The following is a 24,606-nucleotide window of genomic DNA, read 5'->3' as shown; positions in this document are numbered from 1 at the left end:
AGCGCTATTTGTAGAAGTATTTTAGCAGAACTCTGCAGAGAAGCTTGGAGCTTGGTTTCTCTAGTAGGGAGTATTAGATTGGGTCTGGGTGATTGCTGATCTTCACTCTCAGGCTAGCAGAGCATTGTTTCTTTACAGTTAAGTTGTGCTTATCAAAATGATAGCAGTCCTTAGCTAATAAAATGAAAGGTCACTTCTGTGGCACAAGATTTCTCTTTGAAATTCCCTGCATGTTCTCTTTTCGGATAACTCAGTGATGAATGTCAGAATGAATTTGGAACATTACCTTTGAAATTCTGCCACAGAACAAACTGAGCGAGAAAGGTGACTTTTTTCCTTTTCTATACTTGAAAATCTGAAAATATTAACGAAATTAGTATTTGGAAAATTAAAACAACAGAAAGGTAATCTCTGTTTTTCCAACAAAGCTGCTATTTACACTTTGAAATATCTTCTTATATTTATATTTATATTTATTTATTTAGAGACAGGGTCTCACCCTGTTACCTAGGCTGGGGTGCAGTGGTGCGACCATTGCTCAACATAGCCTTGAACTCTTGGGCTCTGGTGATCCTCCCACCTCAGCCTCCCAGGTAGCTATGACTATGGGCATGCATTACCATGCCTGGCTAATTTTTAAATTTTTTACAGAGACATGGTTTTGCTATGTTGCCCAGGCTGGTCTCCAACACTTGGTCTCCAGTGATCCTCTCGGCTCAGCCTCCCAAAACATGATATATCTTTTAAAAAATGGGGAAACAAAGTAGAGTGTGGATCTTCTAACTTAGGTCTCTAAAACTTGACTGGGCATAATTTTTTAGTACTTGTTTTATATATAGATTTCAGGTCTCTGGCTCAGATACTAAACAGAATCTTTCAAGGAGAGGCTAGGATTCTCTGTGATTATTATCCCGGAAGGTATTTAGGACCAGATACATTTCAGAAGCGCTGTTGTAATTGCTAAAGATCAAGGGGCATCTTGTTGTAGAAAGACATTCTTCTTCATAGGCTGCCAGTTCCCAGCGATCTAAGGACTGATAAGCTAATTCATTATTCTGATCCTTGACATTCTCCCCCTTCTCCCTCCCATCATTGGCCTCTCCATTTTTCTATTTTTCATGCTTTCTATGTACAAAGGCCAAGCAAGGAGGTGGGATTGTGCTGAGATAAGCCCATTTTGCTCATTGCCCCCTGCACATGCATTCAGTGGGTGGTGAGGAGGAAGTTGAATATTCAGGGTTGAGGTGGGGGCTCTCAATGCCTCCGCTTTTGGAATATTGTATTCTGGAAAATTAAAAGCGTAAATGTAGAATTAACCCTAATGTATTCATCACCCAGGTTCAACAATTATCAACTCCTGGCCAATTTTCTTTCATCTGTACTCTCTCCCGTATTGTTTTAAAGCAAATCCCAGACATCTTATTACCTGTAAATATTTCAGTAGTATCTCTAAAAGATAAGAACTCTTACATTCTTTTGAACTTCAGAATCTTCTAAGAAAACAGAATATGGCAGAGTGGAGCTTTACCCTAACTAGGCAGAGCCTAGGATTAACGGGAGCAAAGACAGTGACGAGGTTTTTCTTTAAAAGAGCTCAAAAAGGTAACATTTCTTCAATTCATTATTGAATGGTGCTTCTCTATGGTAAATCCATGGTAAATCCAGGTATGTGAGTTTATGGGAGAAAAGAACTTTAGCAAGGGATTTGAGAGTGAGCGAGGAGGTAGAAAAGTGAAAATAATTGAAAGTTACATGGCAAAGTTTATAATAAAGCTTTGTGAAATGTACATTAGAGTCCTTTTTAAACACTTAACTGTTCACTGATTGGAGATTAAAAACCTGTCTAAGTGTAAGTAATCAGTTTTTTAGCTCAGTGTTTAAGTACTAACTGTTGTCGATATAACACCTGTGCACCTATCTAAATGGTGATGAAATGCCAGCAAAGTTATCCATTTGCTTTTTCTTATTCTACAACATAACAGTGAGAGGAAAGAGATAAGACATTTGACATCTGATATTTGTTTTGAAAGCTGGGGAGACAAACATATATCAGTTAGCATAATATTCCTTTCTTTTTCCACTCTTTTGAGGAATTAAACATTCTAAGGTTTGTTAAGATACAGTAGAAAAAATTTTTATAAGTTTTCGCCTTGGATTAGAATCCTGAGGTTATTTAAAATTAATGCAGTGTGAACCTAAAGCTACTCTGGGATTTACTACTCTGGAACTTGACTGTTCAATTACAGATATTCTATGTAGTGTGAAGATAATTTCATGGTGCATGCTTGCAGAATGGAAGAGATGCCTGCTTGATGTGCTGTTATAAATATATACTGAAATGTAGCAAGTTGCAGCACAGTTATTTAAAATACCAACTATTCTCTGCCTTCCCTTTCCCCCTTTATCTCCTTCCCCCATAGTCCCCTCAGAATACCATGATCTTTGTTCATTCTTACCTAACTCATTGTTGTGCTCAGGTAACTTGGTGTACAGATAACTTCTTAGATGCAGAAAATAGCTGCATCTAAGAAAATAGCTGCATCAAAGTATCCAACAAATTCAGATTTCCATACGTCAACTTTTAAGCCAAGTTGACGTATGGAAATCTGAATTTATTGGATACTTTGGTGGGGGGGGCAATTATTTGCTTTCTGAAGATATTCTTTACTTTTTTGAAGGATTTGCAATAGAATCCTTTAATTAGTGGTTAATTTTCAATTCATTCTGCACATAGATTTTACAGAGCACTTTTAGGCAAAGTGAGTGATTGACTGTATTAGTTTGTTTTCATGCAGCTGATAAAGACATACCCGAAACTGCGAACAAAAAGAGGTTTAATTAGACTTACAGTTTCACATGGCTGGGAAGGCCTCAGAATCACCACGGGAGGCAAAAGGTACTTCTTACATGGTGGTGACAAGAGAGAAATGAGGAAGAAGCAAAAGCGGAAACCCCTGATAGACCCATCAGATCTCGTGAGACTTACTCACTATCACGAGAATAGCACAGGAAAGACCAGCCCCCATGATTCAATTACCTCCCTGCTCCTGGGTACCTCCCACTACGCATGGGAATTCTGGGAGATACAATTCAAGTGGAGATTTGGGTGGGGACACAGGCAAACCATATCATGGACTCTGCCTGAAAATGTGCTTTTTAGAACTGTCAGGACATTTTGCCCTGTATAAAGCTCCCTTCTTGTCCCACATTATTTCATTAAGTCTTGCCTGGCTGTGTGTGTGGAGTATTACTTTGCTTCTGCTGTGTGGAATCTTCCCTGCATTTCTTGAATCAAGTACAAGATGATGTCATAGGTGGTATCCTGAGGAACAAGATGGGCAAATAGGATTTAATATTCTACCTTGGTAAATTGTCTCCTCCAGCAACACATCTTTTCTTTAAAGAGGGGCATTTTGGTGATTTGAACCTGTTAAGAAGAAATTTTCCAAAACTAGGATTTTCCATGTCTAGCATGTTCAAAGAATAGTCACTCTGGGAAGTAAACTCTCTCTTGGGTTTCCAAGTTAGTAACCACTCATTGTGACCTTGAGAGGATCAGTTTGGTGTTAAAGAAAAAGAAGAAACAGTTACCTGGGAGAGTGTTAGTTCATGGTTGACCAGTATAGAGCCCTTTCTACAGATCACTGGCTCCTCTCATTTAAGGACAAAGCAAGGGAGAATGATGGGAGGCCAGGAGACAATTTGGATGCAGCTGTGGAAGCCCTTTTTGGGGCTGACTCTTGACCTTGACAGAGATCACCTCTGGGAGCGGCTGAAAGGCTTCCTGAGCTTGATGGTCCTTGGCACACTAAGTGCCTGTCTTCTTGTCCCTGTCTTTCACATCACCTGCCCTTTATAGCAGAAAAAGGTATCTCTTATTGTGCCTGTGCTTCTTTGACCTGGTATTAGCTTGAAACAACTCAAAGAGCAAATCTGTTCACCTAGAGTTGCTCACCACAATGCACCACCCCCTCATTTGATCTCAAATACCTTTGCGTACATTGTGCTGCTTGAGGCTGGATTTTCTGAGGACCTTTAGAGCTCCTTCCCTGTGTTTTTTTGGTTCATTTGTTTTTTTTTTCCCTGCTTGAAATAACCTCTGTCGGCTCCCTTTAATAACTCCCTGGTCAGCTTCACACAGGCTCTGTTCCACGTCTGGCCTCAGAGTTGTGTGTGAATCTAGTAAACATGGTGACTTGGAGACAGCTGACCCGATTCAAGTTACGACCCTGCCACTTGTTAGTGTGTGATCTTAGGCAAATGTTGTAACCTTTATGTGTCCAAGTTCCCATCTGTAAAATGGGGAGTAATAGTAGTTCTTACCACAGAGAGAATGGAGCAAACACTTGTTTCTCCACCCTTAGTTTAAGAAATAAAATATTACAACATAGTCGAAGCCTGATTGGGTTCCCTCCTGATTGTGTTTCCCACCCTGCCCCTAAATGGCAGCCACTATCCTGAATTTGGTATTTTTATTCTTCTGCATCTGTTTATGCTTTTACTGTTTGTGTGACTATTGTTTTACATGGATATTGGTAAATAATAAGACCCGTGAGAGACGAGATGGAACTGTCTGAGAAGCCACGTGTGGAGGGTGTGTAGATCCCACTCTAGCAATTTGTGGGGAGAGGAGAGTGCAAAGCTCTGCCATGACTCTCATCAGGAGAGCACCAGGTTTTGGCGTTGTCCCCTTCTGTTTGGCTGCTGTCCCTCCAGGTCTGTTGATGTACGCAAGGGGCACAGCCTGGCCTCTTTGTAGTGTTTTGTGCGTTCAGCAGAAAGGAATTATGCAGCCAGAAGTTTATAGCCCCAAACCACTCTCCAACCCACTCTAGTCTGTTCTTGCTTCATTTTACCAACATCTGCTTTGTTTGTTTCTAGTTTTACGGATGTGATCAATGTTCCTCCAGCCTCTGACTTGTTGCCTTTTTTCCCCTTTCTGTCTCCCCTCCCTCCCTGGTTTGGTCTTACTTACTCTGAACACTCAGTCTTTGCATTTCCTAGAAGCAGCCCTGAAGCCTCTTCTGTGAACTACTCACCAGCCGGATGCAGCCGGGGTCCTGGGACCACCCCCTTTTTGAGCACCAGAGGGTCCACTACCGGGTGTGCATGGCCTTGCCATCAACATGCACAGCCAATTGTTTAGAGCATATTATTGCTGTACTATGAGTAGGGGATTTTGTGATATAGACCGTGCACAGTCAGGTAGATTACAGGTGTCCCCCTTAGTCAGAGATTCAGCTCAGGATCTCTTAGTGGATGAGTCTGAGCTACTGGTTTCTGACTGTTTCTCCTTCAGCAGGCCAGTGACACTGCTAAGCTCAGAAGTGGGGACACTAGCTTATTCCTGGTGGGGCTGCCTCTAGCTCTAGGGGTTTAGGTTGAATTGAAATGACACCAGTTGCTGTAGTCATTCATTTCCAGAAATCAATGCTAGAGATGACTGAATTCCTTTTGCTTCTTTGGCCCCTCTGGCTGGCCAGGCTTCACACGAGGTGTCCCCGGTGCCTCTCCCCTACACGCTGCTCTTCCTTCTGGGCTCTAGCACTTGCTGCCCTGGAGTATGTGGCAGCCGTTCCTCAGTTCTGCCCATGACCTCACTCCCTTCCCCCACCAGTCACATTTACTGACTTTGGTTTTCTGGGTGCTGATCCATCTCCTCCTGACCAAGCACATTACAGAACTCCTGTGGGGCAATAGCTACCTTTTGTTCAGTGTGTCTACAGAGCCATCATGATGACTCTAAGCACTGGTGTTGACCACCTCAGGACATTAGCTTCTCTTCTTCCTTTACCCCTGGCTGGGAGAGAAAATCTCCAAGTGTCTGTTGTGGCACTTCTACCTTATGTTGAGGTTCCTGGTCTGCACTCTTCTCGATTCATCTTTATATTTCCAGTACTTACCCCAGATCTTACATATGAGGGGTTCTTATAAATAACCTCATGAGAAAAAACTTATTTAAAAAAATGTAAGGTTCTTGAAGCTACAAAGCTTTTTATATTATTATTATTTATTTATTTATTTTCTTGAGACGGAGTCTCGCTCTGTCACCCAGGCTGGAGTGCAGTGGCCGGATCTCGGCTCACTGCGAGCTCCGCCTCCTGGGTTTATGCCATTCTCCTGCCTCAGCCTCCCAAGTAGCTGGGACTACAGGTGCCTGCCACCTCACCCAGCTAGGTTTTTGGATTTTTTAGTAGAGATGGGGTGAAGCTACAAAGCTTTAATCACAAAGTTAAGCAAAATCTACAGTAGGTTTGATGTGTACAAAGTAAAAGTTATTAGAGGGACTTGGAGCAGAAAATGTCCAGATGAGAGGTCAGGCCATGGACTGATGCAGGAGCCCAGGACAGGCTGGAGATGAGAGCGTGGAGAGAGTCGGGGGACACAAGCTAGTAAAGGCAGCTTCCTGAAGCTGAGGGAAGTGGGAGCCAGTACCTGACACACACGATGAGACTCGGAAGGCGGGGTTCAAACATGCAAAGATGGCAGCTCTGCAGCCAGCCCACTGAGCCGAGGGGCACCTCTCTCCAATCCTGGCAAATGCTAGCACAGGATGCAACTGGACTCTTTCTGTTGCTCATGAATTTTCATGAGGCAGTTGCTGAGTTGTTCTCCAGGTCTGTGGGGGAATTAACAATTCACAAGGTGATCTCATACAACTCAGACCCTTGTGTTTACCCCCGGGAAGATCTTCTGATCATTAACAAGGTTCATTGGACATGCTACTCTGTATTGTGTGCCTGCTGCTTGGAGGTCCTGATGTTCAGCCATGTGGGGATGGCCTTTGGATATCCTGTAATCTGGTAGACAATATCAGCAAGTACAAAAAGACCTGTAAGATAATGAGTAGTGGAAATGTTAGTTGCACTTCCTCATGTGTGGTACAGATAATAGAATACTAGAACTGAAATCATATGAGTAAAACATTTTTTAAAAATCTAAAAATTTATATGTAGAGAAGGTACTTTTGGAAGCTTGGCATTTGGAGAAGATGCCATTGATTTTGGAGCCAAGAGACCTGGGTTAAAGTCCCAACTGTGGATTGACTCTGAGGCTTGCGAAGGTCACTTAATCCTTACCAATCTTTGCATTCTAATATGATATATGGGGGCAATACTTGTGGGATAGGGTGGTAAAAATTAACAGTGGGATATAATGGATATGAAAGTGCATTCATTCTTTCATCCCATTCATTCATTCAGCAAATACTCATTGCTCGTTTTGTGTTATGTGCCAGGCACTGGTTGGTGCTAAGGAGATGGAATTAAAGAAGATAGCTGTGATCTTTGCCCTTCAGATCTTATCGATAACTAGACTTTACAGAAAGCTGAACCACATTATGTACTGGGAAAATACTGTGTGACTATTTTAGCTGGGGCAGTTAGAAAAACTTTAAGAAATAATGGCACTTAGATGGGTAATGGCAGTTTAAGGGTAACTCTACCCTTAAACTTAGGTAGAATTTTGACAGACAAAATGGAAGAAGGGAACCTCTAGGCAGAGAAAAAAGTGTGAGCAAAGAGAAAGTGAAGGAGAGAATTGGATAAAATGAATGGTTCAATGAGGGACAGGAATGTCAGGGCAGGAAAAATAGGCTGGGCCTGGCATTGGCTTCTCCTTCCCATTCCCTCCACCTTTCAGCGTGAGATTTTTAGCCACTCATTTGTGGACTAGAGCCGAGAGGAGGGTGATCAGCCAGATGGGATCCAATCACTAGCTTCTTCATTTTTAGTTAAAATTATGACAAGTCAAGATTAAACACAAAGAAGGGCTGGGTAGGTATGTATGTCAATCTGGGAAGAACTAAATTCCAGGGGAGCTAGTTGGGATCTTTTCTCAGCCCTCCTAGAACTCTTATAGAATTTGACATTCATCTCCTTTTGTCTTGAAAATCTGTGCCATTTATAGTTTTCAAGGGGAGAAAGCTAAATTCTGTTTCAGATGAGTTGAGTTTCAAGATGGCCCAATTAGAGGTGGCCTGCTGTTAGGCAGAATTAACTACACATTTAGTAACTTCAAGGCAGTAGCTGACATAGTGCTGGGACTTCTTTCTCTCCTTTTCACCCATGTTCTTCATACTGGGAATACAATATCCAAGGTCCCAAACCTACAGAAGACTCGTTGATTTGGTGGCAGGTCTGAACTTCAGTAGAGATTTAAAAATCCTCAGAGCTGACTGTATGCACTTCCCGGAAGTACTGTGATACAGTTTGTCTTCCTACTGTAGTATAAGGGGAATTTTTCATTCAGTTACTTCTTAAGGAAATGCTTATCAAACATCAACCATATGGCAAATATTAGGTGCTGGGAATGCAAGAGGTATAAGACACCATTCCTGATCTTAAGGAACCTATAGTCTTAAGCTATACACACATGTGTACAACTGTGGTCTGATAGGATAAGGACAGACAGATCATAAGAAGGGAGTATGATGAGAGCCCAAGAGGAAGCAGAGTGGCTGCATAGCTGACCTCCTCACCCCCTTCAAGTTTTACTCAAATGTCCTTGTTTTGATGAAGACCACCCCACTCTCCTTTTAAAAAGGGCAGCATCAGCCACCTCAGCACTTCAGAGCTCCCTCACCCTATTCTACGGTTTTGCTTTTTCCATTACATTTATTGTCCTCTGTCTCAGTTGGCTGTTGCTGAATAACAAACCATCTCCAAACTTCCCAGCTTAAAAGAATGATTGCCTCTGTCTCCCTGTTCTGTTGGTTGACTGTACTTGGCTGGGTAGTTCTTGCTTGGGGTTTCTCCTATAGTTGCAGTCAGACATCAGCCAGGGTGGCCGTCTTTCAAAGGTGTAACTGGGCAGGATGTCCAAGAGGTTTTCTCACATGGCTGGCCATTCAGGCTGCTGTCAGCTGGGAGCTCAGCTGATGCTGTTCCCCAGAATATCTTCATGTGGCCCCTCTGTGTGGCTTGGCCTTCTTTATATGACAACTGGGTTCTAAGAGGTACTATTCAAAGATTGAGCATTCCAAGGGGCAGGAAGTGGAAGGTGTCCGGCCAGTGGCAGACCACGCTTGGAATTAGAACAACATCACTTCTTCTGTATCTGTTGGTCCTAGGACCTGCCCAGATTTACTCTTGATGGGGGAGTGGCAAGGTCACATTGCAGAAGACCATATGGGATGAAAGATACAGTTGCAGCCATCGTCAGGAAGTCATTCTGTCATACTTCCTAAAAAGTTTATAAAGTTTTTTTTTATGTCTATTTTTTTGTTGTCTCTTGCTAGGGTATAAGCCCCATGAAAGCAGGAGTATCCACTGATGCATTCCAAGCACCTAGAACCATGCTTGGCACATATGTACACAATGAATGTTTGTTTTATGTGCAATGAATGGTGTCTGATCCTCTGTGTTTAGGTTGTTGCCTGTCCTCGGGGTGTGAGTATTAATCTCACTCCTAATTTACATTCTTTTCTCTTTCAACAGACCGTAACACTCCATAAGGGCTGTTATCATGCCTTTTTATTCACCACCATATTGCTCAGTGCCTGGCAAGGAGCTGATGTTCAATAACTGTATGTTAAATGAATGAGATGAGACCATATTTGAGCTGGGATCTGAAGGATACATAGTATTTTGCCAAGAAAAGAAGGAGGGGTAGGGCACAGAGGCAGAAGAAAATACTGTGTGGCAAAAGAGAAGGATAAATGAGACTGCAGTGAAACTGTGAATCCCCTGAGGCTAGGTCCCACCGATTTGACCTCTAGTCTATTTCTCATAGGACATAACTGGTGATTCCATTAGTCATACCCTCTGCACATGCTTGTTGAATGAATGTCAAAGGAGTGTGTAATACATGAACTCATATATGGCTTTTTTTTGTGGGGGAAGAAGTTGGGTTAGATAAAGTCATAACTCTTGCTAATTGAGAAAATCTTACATATACAAACCCAGAAATATTTGTTAAAGTATTGAAAAATAGTAAAATGTAATTTTTTTGAGCATAACGAAAGCTAGTTCAATTTATGTCAAATAACTTGCAATCAGAGCAGGGTCATTTATAGTCTTATGTTGCCTTCCTGCCTATTGTATGCCCAAGAGAATGCAACAAGATATTTAGGGTCAACCCTGAAACATAGACCAAATCTTACAAGGGAAAGAGACTAATTTTTAGGTCAAGGGGAAAGAAGAGTGAGCCATGCATTTTTCTTTTTTCTTTTTCTTTTTTGGGACAGAGTCTCACCCTGTCACCAGGCTGGAGTGCAGTGGCACGATCTTGGCTCACTGCAGTCTTTGCCTCCCAGGTTCAAGCGATTCCACTGCGTCAACCTGGAATCGCTTGAACTGAGTAGCTGGGAGTACAAGCATGCACCACCATGCCCAACGAATTTTTTGTGTTTACTTAGTAGAGACGTGGCTTCACCATGTTGGCCAGGATGGTCTCGATCTCCTGACCTCATGATCCACCTGCCTCAGCCTCCCAAAGTGCTGGGACTACAGGCATGAGCCACCGTGCCTGGCCAAGCCATGCATTTTTCAAAGGGATAATGAAAATCAACAGCAAGACAGCAGAGTAGTGAAATCCACGGTGCAAACCCAATTTTTAAAGAAAATTAACACACAAATTATTATTTGTAATTTAATCTTTAAATTTAATATTGTTTTAAAAATCATTATGTGTCTTTTATTATATAAGCTAGTAAACCAGATATTAAAATTTCAAGGAAAAAATCTATTTAAGCCTTTCATATCTTAAGTCATAAGAAATATTCAGTGACAGGAAAATAGAACACTTGTATGATTTCTTTTTTTTTTAAATATTATAAAAATGTATTTAATCATATTGTTGGTTATCTGGTTAACTTTTCTCTATATCTTTTTTTAAGTTCTAGGGTACATGTGCACAACGTGCAGGTTTGTTACATATGTATACATGCTTTCCATTCACATAGCGCTTTAAGAAAACCTAAATCAAGCCCAATTACCTTATCTTTAATTATATTTAGCAGTAGAGTTTATTAAACATCTATGCAAAATCAGTCTTTTTCTTAGCCCAGTTCTGTGTGAAAGTACTAACAAATAGTGAATATTTTGTACAAACAGTGACTCATAAAAACGTAGACTCAGCCGTAGATTTTAATTTATATGCCTTGGATCTGACAAATGTACAAAAATAGTGTAAAAAATAAAGCAATACTTGAGACATGAAGCAACCCATTTTTCCTGATCCAGCATCCTGTTAGCAGGGAGGAGAAGTCTGTGATGCTTCATATACATAAGAGCTTGGCACGGCCTTAACCATGCATAGTCTTCCATAGGTCCATTGTTGCCTTCAGTTCTTCAGGTGGATTATTTTCAGCTCTGGAAGCATTGTACCCTTTAATCAGTCATTCTTACGTATGTGTCCTGCCATCTCTAGTTGTGGAATTTTTCTGGCTAGAGTCTAGTGGTTCATTTTGCATGAGTTGCGAGCCTCCCTCATTGCCATCTCAGCCAGTGAGACTGATTTGTCACCCAGAGTGATCACATGCCCTTCAAGTATTTTATGATAGTATTGCTAGGACATATGTCTCACTTCTTGCTGAATGTGTGGTGTATACCTATATTCTTGTGTATGTATGCATATATATTCACACACATATATCAGATTTTTTTCCTGACTCTTATCAGGCACATCCAAGAATGCTGAAGTTTATTCCTAGCCCTTCAGCAGGTATGACTGTAGTCTGATTTTCAAAAGTCTGAAGAACCTGTTTGATCACTTCTGAATGGGAATGAGACACAGCGGTTCCCAGGGGTTTCTCCTTGTAGGATGTATGACTTTCACATTTGAACCACCACCTGCCATCACCCAAACTGTATATTCAGAAAGTGGCTTATGTTTTTCTTCTGGCACTGGGGTTACCATTTATAGCCACATACTCGATAATAGTGACATTCTTTCAAAGATCATAGTGTGGCATCAAAGAGGACAGATGGTGGTATTTTCTGCTAGTACCTCTCTGAAGCTTGGTTATTTCCTTCAGAATATCCCAGAAGATAACCTGGTCTGCCACACCGACATGTCTTGCAGTAATTTTCTGCACAGTGGGGAGGGCAATCTTGAGGTGAGAGAGCATGTGACCATTTATCATCTTCCCTGGGGGTTCCTTCTGGGCTTGGCCTGTGGTCTTCTCCTTGTGGGCACTGCTCTGGCGGACCCACTGCCTCCTTACTCCACTAGACCTCAGGCCTTCATGTGAGTTTTCCTTTTTTTTTTTTTTTTCCAAAGAGCTTTATTGGAAGATAGCTCACATACCATAAAATACACCCCTTTAAAGGGTACAGTTCAGTGACTTTTAGTATATTCACAGATATGATTCACCTATCACCACCACCGGTTTTAGAATATTTTCATCGCCTTGAAAAGAAACCCCACCTTTTATTAATTGCTGCCACTTCTCCCCAAGAAACCACTAATCTACTTTGTCTCTATAGATTTCCCTATTCTGGGCCTTCATATGAATGGAATAATACAATATGTGGTCTTTTGTGACTGGCTTGTTTCACTCAGCTTCATGTTTTCAGGGTTCATCCACATTGTGGCATTTATCAGTACTTCATTCCTTTTTATGGTGGGAAGTTATTCTGTTGTATAGACAGACCACACTGTGTTTATCCATTCATCTGCTGATGGATGTTTAGGTGGTCTCCTCTTTTGGCTATTGTGAATAATGCTGCTCTGTACATTGGGGTACACGTTTTTGTGTGAACATATGTTTTGTGTGAACATTTCGTTTCTCTTAGGTATATAACAAGGAGTGGAGTTGCTGGGTCATGTGTAACTCTGCTTAATCATTTGGGGAACCACCAGACTGTTTTCCAAAGCAGCTGCCTCGCTCTGCACTCCCAGCAGCTGTGCCTGGTGGTTCCAGTTTCTCCAGATCTCCATCAACACTTGCTGATCTGACCTTTCGATTCTAGTTATCCTAGTGGGTATAGACTCGTGTAGGTTTTCTTTTTTAACTTTTAACTTTTGGGTGTGCATTGTAGATGCATGTATGTATGAGGTATGGGAGATACAGCAAACAGGCATATGATGCATAATAATCCATACAGGCATTCAGTGTATAATAATCACATCAGGGTAAATAGGGTATCCATTACCTCAAGCATTTATCCTTTGTGTTAAAAATAACCCAATTATATTTTTCTAGTTATTTTAAAATGTGTAATTAATTATTGACCAAAGTTAACCTGTTATTCGGTCAAATACTAGATCTTATTCTTTTTTTTTTTGTACCCATTATCACGTAGGTTTTGAAAGATTTTGGAAGGATTTTCCCCTTTGTAATAGTTTTTTAATGCACTGTACACATTTTGGGCATTCTCTTTCCTAGTATCTGTAAAAGCATGACTGCTAAGAGGTCCTCTTGTCTGTCACAATAATGAAATTTCATTTTTTGTTAATCAAAAATGGTTTTCATTGAAGAAAACCAATGTGGGATACTTTTGTAAAATGTGCGAGTGGAAGGGAGGAAGGGGTGGGTGGAGAAGCGAGGCAGTTGGCATAGCTCCTGGGGTGTTGGTCTCCTCCAGGGAGCTGCTGTGACTCTCATCCCTGTGTCTGACCGGCCTGTTTGCCTTTCAGGAGGACTGGCGTTAGCCCAGGTGCTCTTTTTCTACGTGAAGTACTTGGTGCTCTTTGGCGTGCCGGCTCTGCTCATGCGCCTGGATGGACTCACTCCGCCCGCCCTCCCTCGCTGCGTGAGCACCATGTTCAGTTTCACCGGGATGTGGAGGTCAGGCGCTGGGTTTGCTAAAGTTGGTCAGGCTTGTCCAGTGGGAGGAGCACGGCTGGACAGGCCTCAAAGGGTTCGGGCTATTGTCCTCTCCCTGTCTCTCGCTCAAGCTGCGTTTGGCATCCGTGTCTTCATCCTACTAACAGGATGACTAATCCATGCTTTCTGGGTCTCTCACAATTATGATTAGTCTATGTAGATAGGTGAGATAAGGAAGTTTCTTTCTGAGTCTGTGTACTGGTGCACAAAGGGTTATGTTTGAAGTGGTTTCTTACTAACTTGGGAAAGGCTACTGTATCTTGATTTTTTAATTGCTTTCTCTTTTTCTTGAAAATGACATCAGTATATGTGAGACTGTTAAGAAAAATAGACTCAGGATAATATGTTAGGCCAATGTTGCAGCATACTATTTATAAATGTCTCTAAGTTTCATTTTTCTTATCTCTTAAACAGTAGTCAAGATAATCTCTGTCTCAAGGAGTTGTTTTGAAGATTAAATAACCTAATGCATGTAGAGCAGGTGGTATAATATAGATGTTTACTAATGTTAGCTTTGACACTTGTGTTATTCTTATGCTCAGTGAACATGATAGACAGACACTTTTTTCTGAAATTTTCTTTCTTTTCTAGATTTTGACCCAGAGTCTTATGGTTGGCGTGGAGTCTTTTTTTCCTTAGTCCTTCTGCCATTTCAGATTGTTGTTTTCAACGTGATGGACTTGTTGCTGTGTTCCTCTTATCACTTCCAGAGTGTAATAAGTGACAGGATTGTGTTTGCAATGGGAAACCTAATAGAAGAACCTCAGGGTCAGCACTGGCACAACCATGGGAGTCGGAGCCTAATTCATGTGGCTCATTCCTTTTTATTTTTTAATTTTTGAGACACGTTCTCGCTATGTTTCCCAGGCTAGTCTCAAACTCTGGGCTAGATCCTTCCACCTCAGCTCCCCCAGTAGCTGGGATTACAGGCTTATTCATTCTTAAATTTCGTCTCTGTAGGCAAAAAAACCCAAGACACAGGTAGGGAAAGAGCTCAATAAATACTGCCGCATCTAATGTTGCTGTTCAAAAGGAGGTGGGTAGCACTCAACATCCTGATTTTTCATAGTAACTTATTACAGATGCTGAATTTATCAGAGCCTCTCTAAATACATTTTATTTTTGGTCCAGCTTGCTTCTTGGAGTAAGAAATTTCCTATGGTGATTGCAAGGAATGTCGAGTAGTTACTTTGATTTGTCCTTACTTCATCAAATATCACAGGTTGCCCTGTTTTCATGGCAAGATTGGGGAATGTTGGCAAAGAGGTACTCTCTAACTAGAAAGCCAGGGAATGGTTTTTGTTGAAAAGGTGACGCTGGTTGGAAGGCTCTGTTAACTTTTGATTTACTCATCAAAGTCACTTACTGAGTCAATGGGTTGGGACCCAGCATGATTTGGGAACATGTCACAAGTATCTGGTGTGAACCTTGCACAGTCCCTGTGCCTACTCAGTGTGAATGCTTGTCCTGTTGCATTTCTTGGGAAGCACATTCCCCTAAAAGGCTTCTCCCATATTGGCTGGCATGATAAAACCATAACTCCCTGGCATGCATGCTGGTTTCTGGGTCCATGTCCATAAATACCAACCCATTGTGTCACTAGAGGCAGTTTTGGCAGTTGACTACATTTCATACTCAAAATGGTTGTCTTCTTGTCCTTTATTTTAATATTTTTTTTTTTTTTGTCCAAGGAAGACCTTCAGTTCTATATCAACCACAGAGGTGGAGAGAACATGTCTGTCAAGACCGTTGTCACTGTCTTGATTAGAACTAGACTCATATAGTTGAGACCCCAGGCTGCTGAGACACTCTCCCCTCACTCAGTTAAAGTTTTAAGACAAATGTGGACAAAAGAGTAGTAATGAAAAGTTATTCTGAGGAGGAAGCTCTGGGGTGACCCCTTGGAGTGATGTGAGGGACTGTGACAAAATAACAAAGAGGGCCTTTTCTGGGAGTGACCTAGACTTTTATCCTAGCTTCTTTAGCATGCATAGGTGTAGGTTTTCCTCTCCACATTTTTAGGTTTCTTGAAGGATTTTCCGGGCTGCTAATTATACTTAGAAACACACAGGTCTTTGTACAGAATGGCCATTTCATACTAAGTAGTTAAATTTAGGTATGGAGATGAACTTTTTCTGAGATTCAGTGTACAATGTAAGACTCAGAAGTAGTTTTTTAATTGAAAAAAAAATAGAATAACAATTAGAGTGTCTCTTTTGTGTGATTTGCAGATGCTCCTTTACTAGTAGGAGGAGGTTGACCATGTTGCATGTTCGGTATCTGGTAGCATAACCCTGACACTGGTCTTGGTCTCATTCTCTAACTGTTCTCTTTAAGAATGCTTGTTAAAGGAAACTAGGTTTTGAATTTGTAATTTCTATTAACAGCTAACCTTACTTTTTCTGGGCCATCTGTTGAAGTATTGCTGCAGACAGGGAATGGCTCTCTTCCTGGATTTAGGTTTGAGGAGAATTTAATCATGAGCAGATGTGAACGCTGGTGATGCAAATTATTCTGCTGGGTGATGTCAGCTATTCACATGGTGACGTAAAGGGTACGGTGGATGGGAAGTGGAGGGAAGAATCTCCAGAGATGATTTAATGGTTACCTGAACTTCTCAGAGATCTACACTGAATGAGATTTAGAACTGCTGATAGAGGAATATTTAGCTCCCCCATTTTAATGGAGCCATACCCTCCTGAACACCATGCTGACTGATTGCATCATCTTTCAGCCTACTTAACATTGAGAGACTTGAAGTCAGCAGCCTGCCATATCAGAGGAATATGAGCTCTACATCATAGAAAAGATGAAATTGGCCATTACCAGAGAGATAATCTTCCTTGCCATGCTAGTTCAAATTGACTGTGAAAAATTGCAATTCACCAAGAAGGCCCAAACCTGAAAGTTAGGACCTGATGGGTTTGTTTTTCTTTCCTCGTAAACCTTCTCTTTCATATAATTTCTGCTCAGATTATTTACAGATATAATAAGACTCCAAGGAGTACATGTATTCCCACTTGCATGATTTTTCCATGGTCTTATGGACCTGAGAAAATGATAATTTTCTGCTTAATTTTTGGATTTCACATTTTAATTTAGATGGGCTGAGATCTGTAATGAGCATTTTTTGCCAGGAGTCATTAAAGATGACGTTGCATGTCTAAGGCTCCAAATAAGAGATCTGGTCCTATTTTTGTGATTTGATTTCTAGCTGTGGAAGCAAAGTGATGGAATTTCCCATGGTGGCTGGTGAGTTATGGATCAGTTTCAATTATTTCAGGAATCCTGCACAGCTTGCCCTCTGCATTTCTTGAATTATGATGCTTTCAGGTGTTCAGAGGCAAACTCATGCATCATTGCTTATCCCAGGGGGATCTGGGTGCTGTTGGTGGCTGCTAGACCTTAATACATAGGAGTATCTTTAGGCTGGGGATGAGGAGGAATCTGAGCACCTTCTTTTAGTCAGGTAGATTGCGTGGGCTGTTAGGTCAATAGAAGAATTTAGGTCCCTAGGTAGAGAGTTGGTCCAGCATGTTAGATGATAAATCAGCTCTACAAACTGCTGGCTTTGCATTAGTACTGCCTTTGAATCATGCTTAACCACCAGTTGCAGGGCAGGATGGCGGGCATGGAGTTGGTGAAATATTTTATCATGTCTACCGACATTGTTGGGTAGAAAGCTGGAATGGGGTGAGCATAAATAAGAAAAGGTCAAATAGGTGCTGTTAATAAAAAATTGCTTTTTTGGGCAGCCATCTATTGACTAAGAGCTGGCTACCTACTAGTTATGTGACTTTGGACAAATAATTTAAATTCTCTGGGTCAGTCTTTTAATCTCTAATAGGAGAATAGTACTACTTTGCCTCATAGGGGTGCTATGAGGATTGAGCGAGCTTGGCATATAGTAGGTCCTCAGGAAGGGGTAGTTTCTTAGTACTTTTTTTTTTGCTTGAAAATAAAACAAAGCCAGAGGTGACCCGAGAGGTCCACCTGCTAATGGACTGGGGTAGGGAGGCAGTGAGCAGTGATGGGACTGGCCGATGGAAGGCTAAATTTCAGCTCTGCGCCGGAGATGTGATGATTCAGAGACAGAGACTACGGTGGAAGCAGTACGGGCTGGACCTTCAGAGGAGGGGCCTTGGTCTTGTCATTTTTGTCTGCTTCCTTATGTGAGAGGAAGACTGAGGTGTCGGATGAAAAGACTAGGAACAGCATCTTGTCACTAGACAATGCCTGTGTTCCCATCTACTTGTCTGTTAGCCTGAGCCACATTGAAGGGAGATGACCACCAGGATCCCTGTGCTAAAGTACAACCACCCCCACAAATCTCCTTATTCCTCAGTTTCTTGAGGCATTAAAATGGGGCTGATCATAGTACTCATCTCACTGGATTGTTGTAAGGGTTAGGTAAGATCATATACTAAAGCACTGGATACACTGCAGGCAAGCTGCAGACACCAAAATATAAGTGATTAACTAATCATTACATAATTATATAAATAATGATTAATAATCATTACAAATAGAGTAAAACTTATACCGTTTGTTCGTTTGTAGTTTATTTATGAGACAGTGTCTCGCTCTGTCACCCAGGCTGGAATGCAGTTGTGTGATTATAGCTCATAGCAGCCTCTACCTCCTGGGCTCAGGTGATCCTCCTGCCTCAGCTTCCCAAGTAGCTGTGACCACAGACATGCACCACCATACCCAGCTAATTTTTTTTTTTTTTAATTCTGGGATACATGTGCTGAATGTGCAGGTTTGTTACATAGGTATACACGTGCCATGGTGGTTTGCTGCACCCATCAACCCATCATCTAGGTTTTAAGCTCCACATGCATTAGGTATTTGTCCTAATGTGCTCCCTCCCCTTTCCCCCACACCTGGCTAATTTTTAAATTTTTTTGTAGAGGAAGGGTCTCTACTGTTTTGGCTAGACTGGTCTTGAATTCCTGGCCTCAAGCAATCTTCTCACCTTGGTCTCCCAAAGTGCTGGGATTACAGGCATGAGACACTGTGCCCAGCCCCACCATTTGCTTGTTTTTTAATTTCTCAGAAAAGAAAGACCTGATAAGGTGCTAAGTGTTGAAGTAGATGGAAGGTAGAAGAGGTGAGTGACAAAAGGTGGAAGACATGGATTTCAAATTAGATGCATGTGAGTCCCCTGAATCTGCCCCAGTATGACCTCTCCCCAACCCCTCACAGAGCTCTTATTCATTCATATAACTTTGCAAGCAGTTTCCAGCCACTAGACATTTATATTACCTCACATTTTTGGGTACCTACCTTAGTCAACCCCTATCTCATAGTTCCATCTCAACAAACTCAAAACATATTCTCTTTCTTGTAGCATTCATATTTTGAAATCCCCTTACCTTTTCCTTCAAACATAGACTTCCATAGATCAAAGTGGAAAGGGCTATCAAGTTAAAGCAAATTTTACAAACCATCATTATGTTTTGCTTCCTGAATTTATTTTGCTTCACGGATTTATTTTTGCTTCACAGATACTGTGTCCTCTTCTCCATTTTCTTCCCGTGTGGAAGATTTTTTTTGGGGTGCCTTTACTGACAAGCTCTTAGATGACTGTTAGAGTAAGAAGTAATCTAATGTAAGAAGCACCAGACATTTTCAGATGGAAGATGTTGATCACCAGTCACCAGAACATAGTGTCTGAGGCCACAGATCTAGAGCCTGAACTGCCTGGGTTTGAATCCTGGCTCCACAGCTTATTAGCCGATGACCTCTCTGTGCCTTCGTTTCCTTCTCTGTAAGATGGAGATACTATAAAGGGTACCTAATTCCTAATGGAGCTGGAACCCTGTACCTTTCATGGTAATAGTCACACTCTACTTGGTTGCAACCCACCAACCCATAAGCCCTTTGAAGGCAGTGATCATGTCTTATTCTTGTTTAATGTTGTAATCCTAGCACCCTCTTCGGTGCCCAGCATTCAGTGGAAATCTATGCTGAATGGACACTGGTCACTCTTCTGAAATTTTGATCACCAGGTCTTAAGAGCAAGATTTCCAAGTATTTAGGTCTGGCAGCTGAGCGGCTTCTCTCTGCAGCATGTGGTGATATGTGGCTGTAGGTGTACCATACCATGACTGCTGTTGATACGCCACTGTCATCTCCCTGTTTTTCTCATTAAGTATTAATGCATGACATGCCAACATATTGCATCTGCCGCGATTTCTTTGCGAATGACTTTGCCTTGTAAGGAATCTAGAAAGAAGAATGTTTGCCTTTCTTACTTCATTACTGTCATTATTTTATCAGATGTTGTGCCACATCCTAGATATGAGATGAGGGAGAAAGTTACAAATATAAAGGGAGAAAAGGGATTCAATTCAGACTTGGCTGTGAGAGAGGAGTTTGGCAACTGTTTATCTTTGGGGGTAGGATCTTTCTGAGGGAGGTGCTGAAAGGAGATATCCTAATGCCTTAAAGAGGAAGATGAGGAGCTGGTTGCGGGGCTGGGAGTGAAGCCTTTCTAAAACACATCCTCAGAATAGCCCAAACTCTAATCATAATAATCATAATAACAGCAATAGCAGTAGCAGCAGTGCAAAGAACATAATGCTTACATTCTGCCAGGACAGTTATTTTTAAAACATGTTTTAAATTCATTTAAAATAACATTATTAAGCCCAATATATGTTAATATAACATTTTTTCTGAAAAAGTAACTATTTCCAATATCAAATAATTTAGTGAGAAGAGTTTTTTTTTGCAGATTTAAACAAAATTCTAGCAATTTTCAATGCATTGTTGTTTACTATAGTCACCATATTGTACGACAGATCTCTTGAATTTACTCCTTCTAACTGAAATTTTGTATCCTATGAAGTAGTCAATATAATTACAGATAATCTAGGGAAATGGACAAATATTAAGAACTAGTCTAATTCATCTAAAATATTCACCACCTTTGGAAAGTAAAATTATCTGCTCCTGTAATAAGATCAGATAACATCTCAAAATCAATTAGAAGGTACTTGAGCTATTACAGCTTTGAAAATGTGTATCCCTGTGTTTGTGCATGCACACACACTCAAGTATAATTTATTCAGAAAAAAAGTCCTCCCACACAGCTTGTTCCCACTTCTGCAAGGACAGTTCTAAGTTCTTTTATATATTTAATGTATTTCATCTTTACAAAACCCCTGTGAAGTAGGTACTATTCTTTTTGCACTCTACAGATGATGAAATTGAGGCATAGAGAGGTTGAGTAACTCTCCTTAGATCACACAGCGAGTGAGTGGTGGAGCTGGGATTTGAATCCAAACACATGGCTCTTGAGTCTGTGCTCTTGATCACTCCCTTTTACTGTCTCTCTAGTGAAATGGAACTGAAGCAGATTTCTCCTTCATAGTCTGGAGTGTGGGGCTTGTGGGACAGGATCTGGAATTTAGAGGTACCTGAGAATGACTATGGCTTACATACTGACTCCCTAGAAAGGGAATGGTTCAGGGAGTGATGGGAAGGGTTCAGTCTGTGTCACGGTTGATGAAAATCATCAAACTCTGTAAAATATTTAAAGAGGTTTATTCTGAGCCAAATATGAATGATCAAGGCCCAAGACACAGTCTCAAGAGGTCCTGAGAACCTGTGTTTGTTAGGTTATAGCTTGGTTTTATACCTCAAGGAGACATAACACATTAATGATTGCACGTGAGTTATGCATTTGTTTGGTCTGGAAAGGCAGGACAACTTGAAGTGGGGGCTTACAGGTCACAGGTGGATTTAAAGATTTTCTGATTAACAATTGGGAAAAGAGTTATCATCTAAAGACCTAGGATTGATAACAAGGAATGTCTGGGTTAAGAGAAGGGGTTGTGGAGACCAAGGTTCTTATTATGTAGATGAAGTAGCTACTCTTAGAGACAATAGATGGCAAATGTTTCCTCTTCAGACCTTTAAAAGGTGCTCAACTCTCAGCCAATCTCTTCAAGATCAGAAAAGGACCTGGAAAGGGAAGGGGATTCTCTACAGAATGTAAATTTCCCCCACAAGAGACAGCTTTGTAGGGTCATTTCAGAATATGTCAAAGAGATATATTTTACGGTAAAATACTTTAATTTCTTTCAGGACCTGCTATCTGTCATGTAATGCTATACTAGAGTCAGGTTGAAATTTGGTATCTTATTGCCACAAAGAGTCTGTTTTGTCTTAAGATCTCTGTTTTAATGTTAATGCTGGTCAGTTGTGCCTGAATTTTGAAGGGAAGAGAGTATAATGAGGCATGTTCAACCCCTTCTTCCCATCATGGCCTGAACTAGTTTTTTAGGTCTACTTTTAAATCCCCTTAGCCAAGAGAAGAGGTCCATTCAGTCGGTTGGGGGGTTCAGTGTTTTGTTTTTGGTTTACAGCACTGAGTGGGGAGGGACAGGGAGAAAGGGAATCACCAGTTTAACCTGAGTCACTGACTGGGTGAATGGTGTGGGGCCACTGGGGGCTTCTGTTCTTATCTTACATCCTTATATTACAAACAGCAATCCAGAAACAGCTGCCCTGATAGAGGAAGGAAGTGGAGGCTTTACCTGGTGCCCACAAAGACTTAATTTGACTTAATTTCTCCTGCCAGTCTCTCCTCCTGCATCTCCTTTCCCACAGCCACCTTGATGACTGTCCTCTTCTTCTGTTCCTTTATCTCATTTCACGCTGGGTCAGGTCCTCCTTGCCAATGAAAAAGGAGAATTGTCCTACATCTGCTAGTCTTTAAGCTTCTGGGTCTCCTAGCTCTACCTTATTTCTAATTCAGACATACCTTCAGCAAAGTAGTGTTGCTTTTTGCCCCACCTCGGTTCTGAGGACTGAGTGCAACCTTCTATTTTTCTTAAATATTTACAGAATATTTGGATATGTCAATATCATGTTTATATGCAATTAAGGATCTCATTCTTTTCCTGTATAATTTCTGCCTTTAGTCATCAGCTGAGAATGTCCTTCTATACTCCATCTAAAATTTATTTTTATGTAGGGCAGAAATTCCTAATTTGGGGATCCACAAGCCACTGATTCAGTTTTTCTTTAGCTTTTCGAAAGACTACCCCCGTAGAATCCCTGCGTCCTAGCATGGGGACCGGCACATAGTAGGCACTTAACAAACCGATATTTTCTAAGTGAAAGAATGCATGATCCTTCACTATTCCCACTCCTTTGAGGAAGAGATAAAGAGTAATTATTTATTTTCCGAGACAAGTTCTCATTCTGTCGCCCAGGCTAGGTGCAGTGGTGCCATCATGGCTCACTGCAACCTCCACCCCTCCTGAACCTTTCGGGTTCAGGTGGTCTTCCCACCTCAGCCTCCTGAGTAGCTGGGACTATAGACGTGCACCACCATGCTTGGCAAATTGAATTTTTGAAATATAGGTTTAACTTAATTTTTTATTTCCAGTGGTTAACCTGCCAGCCTAAGTCCATTTATGGTCATCATAAAATGCTGTCTTTTGCCATAGTCTCTATTTCCTATATTGACCTGAGACTTTCTGGGCCCATCCTCCAGCAGCATGCATTCCAGGTTTTGTGTTTCTTTAAAATGTAAATGTTTCCATTTTTGTGTGTATTGAAAAACTCAGCATTAGAATCCAAGAAGGAGTTTGTGTTTCTTTATTGGTCTAGTGGATAAGAGTGAGTCTGACGAGGAGGGAAAGGTGGTGAACTTGGCCTGGTTGGGGTCCAGACTTCTTTTCTTCCTAACTTGGCCTCACCCCAGGTTTGTTTGTTTGTTTGCTTGTTTGTTTTTGAGGCAGGGTCTCACTCTGTCACTAAGGTTGGAGTGCATTGGCTCAATCAGGGATTACTGTAGCCTCAACTTCCCAGGCTCAAGTGATCTTCCTGCCTCAGCCCACCCCCCCCCCCCCAAGTAATTGGGACTACAGGTATGGGCCACCACACCTAGCTATTTTTTTTTTTTTTAATTTTAGAGACAAGGTCTCACTGTGTTGCCCATGCTGGTCTCGAACTCCTGAGTGCAAGTGATCCACCTGCCTTAGCCTCCCAAAGTGTTAGGATTACAGGTGTGAGCCACTGTGCCGAGTTCACCCCAGTTCTTATTAACTAGGCAGAACCTTTTGAGTCCTGGCCAGGCTCTGACAAAGCTGTGTACTTTGTGGTAGGCTTACCTTGCCATCCATCATGGTGCACCTTATCCTGGTTTTCTGGCCTTCATCCCTCTACCTTTAATGCAAGAACTTCTGGATCTCTTCTTGCACAGGGATTGCTGAGGAAGACTTAGCAGTGCCAGCCAAGCTCTCTCCTTCACTCTGCCTAACTACATTTACTGTGATATAATCACCCTGTGTTTTTGTAGAAAGCATCTTGCAAGAGTTGCCTATCAGAGTCCGAACCAGGAAGTAAAGCCAGAGCCTCTCTGATTGGGTTTTTACCTCCACCTACATGACAGACTTCCCTTTCAGGGTGCCATGGGGTGACCTGAGGGCAGGGGAAGCTAGAACATGAGACTGAATTATTTCATCCTCTTCCTTCTCTTTCTTTTTCTTCCCATGGTTCACTGTGTCACAAGGGACTACTTTTTTGTTTCCTCTTCCTATTCTCTCTTGATGACATATTCTTCTTTAGGGAAGGAAGCCTTGTTGCCCAGCCCTTGTAGGGAGAATGGCGTATTCTTTTTGTCATATGGAGGAAAATAAGTTTTGACTCATTAGATTTGATTCTGAATTTGTGAGCAGCCAGACAACCACTAGGAATGAGAGATTGCTGAGAGTGAAATTTATTGTTCTAGTTAAAAAAAATCCCGTTAGAATTAGCTTATTTATTCTCGTGTAATTGTATTGTTAAGTAAGGATTTAGATATTATCATCAGT

At 41.4% G+C, this 24,606-nt stretch overlaps 1 protein-coding gene across 8 annotated transcripts in view; it reads left to right on the top strand.

Annotated features, from left to right (window-relative positions):
* The window catches only part of HHAT (hedgehog acyltransferase), a 382,998-nt gene that overhangs the window by 130,626 nt on the left and 227,766 nt on the right, over positions 1-24,606 (top strand). For all 8 annotated transcript variants that reach the window (XM_011975810.1, XM_011975804.1, XM_011975809.1 and 5 more), the window contains one exon: positions 13,582-13,732. In XM_011975810.1, coding sequence (XP_011831200.1) covers positions 13,582-13,732 — 151 coding nt within the window. The remainder of the gene's footprint in view (positions 1-13,581; positions 13,733-24,606) is intronic.

This window comes from Mandrillus leucophaeus, unplaced genomic scaffold (genome assembly GCF_000951045.1).
Source record: "Mandrillus leucophaeus isolate KB7577 unplaced genomic scaffold, Mleu.le_1.0 Scaffold159, whole genome shotgun sequence".
Taxonomy (NCBI): Eukaryota; Metazoa; Chordata; class Mammalia; order Primates; family Cercopithecidae; genus Mandrillus; species Mandrillus leucophaeus.
This window is presented reverse-complemented; position numbering and strand designations above follow the sequence as displayed.